Genomic DNA, 3,859 nt, shown 5'->3' with positions numbered 1-3,859 from the left:
GTGGAAGAATTTCATAAGCAGCTCCTTTCAATATCAGGATCAATACTCACTTTACAATAATTCTATCTATTCTCTTACCTGCATTTCTAAAACATATTTTTGTCAAAAATATTTTTCAAGCACAAGTAGAGAGCAATATAAAAAATATTTAAAACATCTTTATTTATTATATTTTTTCTCTGATTTGCAAAATTTAATTATTCATATACATATATATGTTTGACTAGATCGTAATTTCTACGTTAGTGGAATTTAAATAACCAATGCCATTGTGTGACTTGGAAGAAAATAGATAAATATTCTATATGATATGTGCTTCCAAACTATACAATTGACATTGATTAATCTAATCACAGATTGATCTAGTCACAGAATATCAATATATAACAAAAGGAGGATGTACCTATGAATGAATACAGGATTTGTATAGGAAATATGTTTATGTGTAGGTAGCTTGTTGTTATACTATACTGTGCAAATGTAGCAATGTAATATAGAGTGATGTATATATATTTAGCGTATGAATGCAGTACGAAGCTAAAAAGATACACAAAAGTATTTGAGATATACTTCGAATGTCGTAATTTACCTGCTAACTTGTCACATGGTTGCACGGCGAATCTAGTAAGCAGCAAAAGGGTTAAACGAAAGGTAAAGGTACACATAAAGCAACACTGCCGCGATGATTAAGGCTCACTATTATACATGTTTGTTTCGATCAAAAGCGCCCCAGATAGCTAAGTCTGTCGAAAGCAAATCATGCCAAGTGCCTGCTATCAATTATTGTTAGCAAAAAGGATACAAATTTGGTACAGAAGTTGTTATTTCAGATTAAATCGACAGATTGGTGCCAAAAACAAAGCAGAGTATGCTCACAGAATCTGATAGCAGAAAACGAGCAAGATTTGCTAACATGACTTGACGTCAGATTGGTTGCAAAAACCGAGCAAGATCTGCGCGCGCGCAATCTGATGGCAGATTGATAGCAAAAACCGAGCAGGATCTGCGCGCGTGCAATTTGACGGCAGATTGGTAGCAGAAATCGAGCAGGCTTTGCTAACTTGACTTGACGTCAGATTGTCGGCAGAAACCAAGCAAGATCTGCGCGTGCGCAAACTGACGACAGATTGGTAGCAGAAACCGAGCAGAATCTGCGAATTTTGGCCATTCATATAAAATGGTGCATTTAAATGAATTTAAAGGATCTCAAACCCAAATGGCAAAATGACGGTGAATTTTGGTCACAAAATGATCAATTAGATGTCCTAAGCTGGGTCTCATAAAATCCGAAAATGGCGTAAATAGTATATTATGTATTAATAGTAATCAATGTAATATTTTTATATTTCAATATACAAAGACAATTCATGCGTACAACAAGCTTTTGCAAGCACACACACACACACTCTCTTTTGAATTAAGATAGATTGACAGGAAAGCATTTCATATATGTTTGAAAAATTAAAAATTCAATCTTTGAAATCAGATTGAAATATAAGAAACACATTAATTTCTATTTTTTGCTTATCAGTTTTCAACTTTATTCTCGAAACATTATTTGGTATACTATATTTCTATATTTTTTTATAACGTCCTTCTTTGAAAAAAAAAAGTATCTTTGTTTTGCGTGAAATAAATTCTTGTCAATCTTTTTCAATTCACGTACTTTTTCTACGACAATTGGTCTAACCTGCTTTGCAGATCCAATTGAGGTAACAATTCAGTTCGCGCTCAAGCTGCTGCTGTCTTCGCAACTTCAGAAAGGACTGTCGGTTCTCCACTTTCTCTCTCTCCTTCGCAAACTCTCTACAAGCGTGATACAGATGACATGGGAGCTTACTCGGGAGCACTTTTATAAAGACTAAGTTTAGCAGGGGACTTTCTGGCAATACCACTGAATATTCTAGCAATATCGGCATATTTGATAAGCTAACTGTGTTTAAATAAAATATCATAGAAAATATTTCAGAAACAAATTGTTGCTTTTTGCGATATACTTGTTTCGTAGATTGCTTTAAACTAGCTTGTATTATGGTGTAATATATTATACACAGAATTGTATAATCAATTTATTGTTAACTACTCTCTTAAATACGCTTGGGAATTCTTCCTAATTAAATATTAAAATAATCTAGCGGTGGTTAATTAAATAAACGAGCTGCGATACCAAAAATTTACATTTCTATAAAATACACATTTTTCATCGTATTCTCATCGCGTATTCAGTACTAAGTATGGTTATATAATCTTGAATTTTGTTTTTCACGTGTCAAAGATCACATACAATCACTTTAACTATAAATATAATACATGTATATATCCAATAAGAAAATAATAGAAATTTATAAATTAAGAAACATAGTAAGCTTTTTTGCAATAAAAGAAAATAAATATCATACAATAAGATACTTTCATAAAATATTAATTAAGATTTACTGTAATTAATAATTTTACAATTTTAGAATAAGTATTATGTGTGTGTATGTGTGATGACTGACTCCTTTTATATTTTTCGGTAATAAACTGATGATTGGTTTATATTTTTAATCGTTATGATAGTGCTAAACACGCTAAGAGATACGGCTCATTGCACGCTAATATTAGGCAATGTTTGTTAATTGAAGACCTGCTTGAGTGATCCATTTTAAATAGGAACTGAACGCAGTGGTGAAGAGCTGCTTGCTCTTCGCTTTCCGATAAGCCGCCCGCCGTTCGACACGCGTTCTTTCATTAGAAAATTCTCTGACGAGGAAAAAAATTGATTCTGAAGTAATGCGGAACTTCATTTGCAATTTTCGCGAATTGCAGAAGCACGATCGAATTCACGCTCCCGTGAATCATTTCGGCGTGGGCGGAAAAATTGCGGAAGATTTTTAGGGAGAACGTACTCACCCGCTTAAGACACCAAGAACTAAGTTCAGCATGAAGAATGATCCAAGGACGATCAACGGTATAAAGTAGGCTGTATTTTTTTTACTATTTTTCCCGTGTTCCTCGTCAAAAATGTCTTCAGAAACGACCTTTCAAATAGGGAGCCACAGTTATCGTAATCATCCTGGATAAAGGATTAATTGACAAGGAATTAATTCGAAAGGAATTAATTTGGTACAAAAATGTGATATTCAAATGAAGCATTGACAGTTGATATAGAATTGATGACACTGATAGCAACATTCTATAGGATACATTGATTTAAGAATTTCGATTATCGATCTTTGATGTAACAAGAAAAAGAGAGAAAGAGACACTGCATAGGACAGATCGTGCGCGATAACGAGGGTAAAATTTTAGCAAAGAGACAGAGAAGAGAACAAGAAAGAGAAAAAGAAAAAAAAAGAGATAAAGAGACGATAAATAATAAACAAGAAAAGGACTTTTAACACTGAAGAACACATTTCTTGCTTTACCCAGTACAATATGGCAGTCCAGCCCTCCATAGTGATGCACTGGAAGACAGTGAGCATGGCAAATCCGATATTATCGAAACTGATGATGCCTGCATTTGGTCCCTCCCATCCTTCCCTGCACGCCGAGATATTAGGGTTACACACGTTAGCCCCGGCTGGAGCATCAGCCTTGATGTCCGTGTTGCATGGGCTCGCCTGCTCGCCCTCCTTTACGATTGCTGCAACATTCACAACATATTATAAAATATCTCAAATACATCAACGTCAGGGGAGCACCCAAGAGAAATATCCCAAAAAAGATTTAAAATATATATTTGTGTACACAATATTCTCAAAAAATTTTTCTTTATAATTTTTCATATATTAAATAAAAGAGAAATATTGTATAAAAAAAAAGGCAAATAGAGAGTATAACAAGAATTAGCATTATTCGAAAATTTCTGAGAAGTTGG

At 33.9% G+C, this 3,859-nt stretch overlaps 1 protein-coding gene and 1 long non-coding RNA gene across 4 annotated transcripts; one reads left to right on the top strand and one right to left on the bottom strand.

Annotated features, from left to right (window-relative positions):
• The first annotated feature begins 1,108 nt into the window (after positions 1–1,108).
• LOC115243245 lies at positions 1,109–2,541 on the top strand. The gene is made up of 2 exons (XR_003885209.1): positions 1,109–1,297; positions 1,702–2,541. It is a non-coding gene; the product is annotated as an uncharacterized LOC115243245 (long non-coding RNA).
• Positions 1,297–3,702, bottom strand: LOC115243244 (voltage-dependent calcium channel type A subunit alpha-1-like). Of its 3 annotated transcripts, XM_029820064.1 has the most exons (3): positions 3,408–3,699; positions 2,893–3,020; positions 1,297–1,806 (listed from the first exon to the last, which is right to left on the bottom strand). In XM_029820064.1, the coding sequence occupies exons 1-3, from the start codon at positions 3,462–3,464 to the stop codon at positions 1,686–1,688; spliced, it is 306 nt and encodes a 101-aa protein (XP_029675924.1). In that variant the 5' UTR covers positions 3,465–3,699; the 3' UTR covers positions 1,297–1,685. The 3 variants fall into 3 exon arrangements, 1 of the variants encoding a protein (XP_029675924.1); XR_003885208.1 differs by lacking the exon at positions 1,297–1,806 and adding an exon at positions 2,669–2,742 and having other exon boundaries at positions 2,893–3,702; XR_003885207.1 differs by lacking the exon at positions 1,297–1,806 and having other exon boundaries at positions 2,980–3,055; positions 3,408–3,702.
• Positions 3,703–3,859: the final 157 nt, after the last annotated feature.

Source organism: Formica exsecta, unplaced genomic scaffold, assembly GCF_003651465.1.
Source record: "Formica exsecta isolate Colony F162 unplaced genomic scaffold, ASM365146v1 scaffold706, whole genome shotgun sequence".
Taxonomy (NCBI): Eukaryota; Metazoa; Arthropoda; class Insecta; order Hymenoptera; family Formicidae; genus Formica; species Formica exsecta.
The sequence above is the reverse complement of the archived record's forward strand: the minus strand, read 5'-3'. Positions and strand labels throughout refer to the sequence as shown.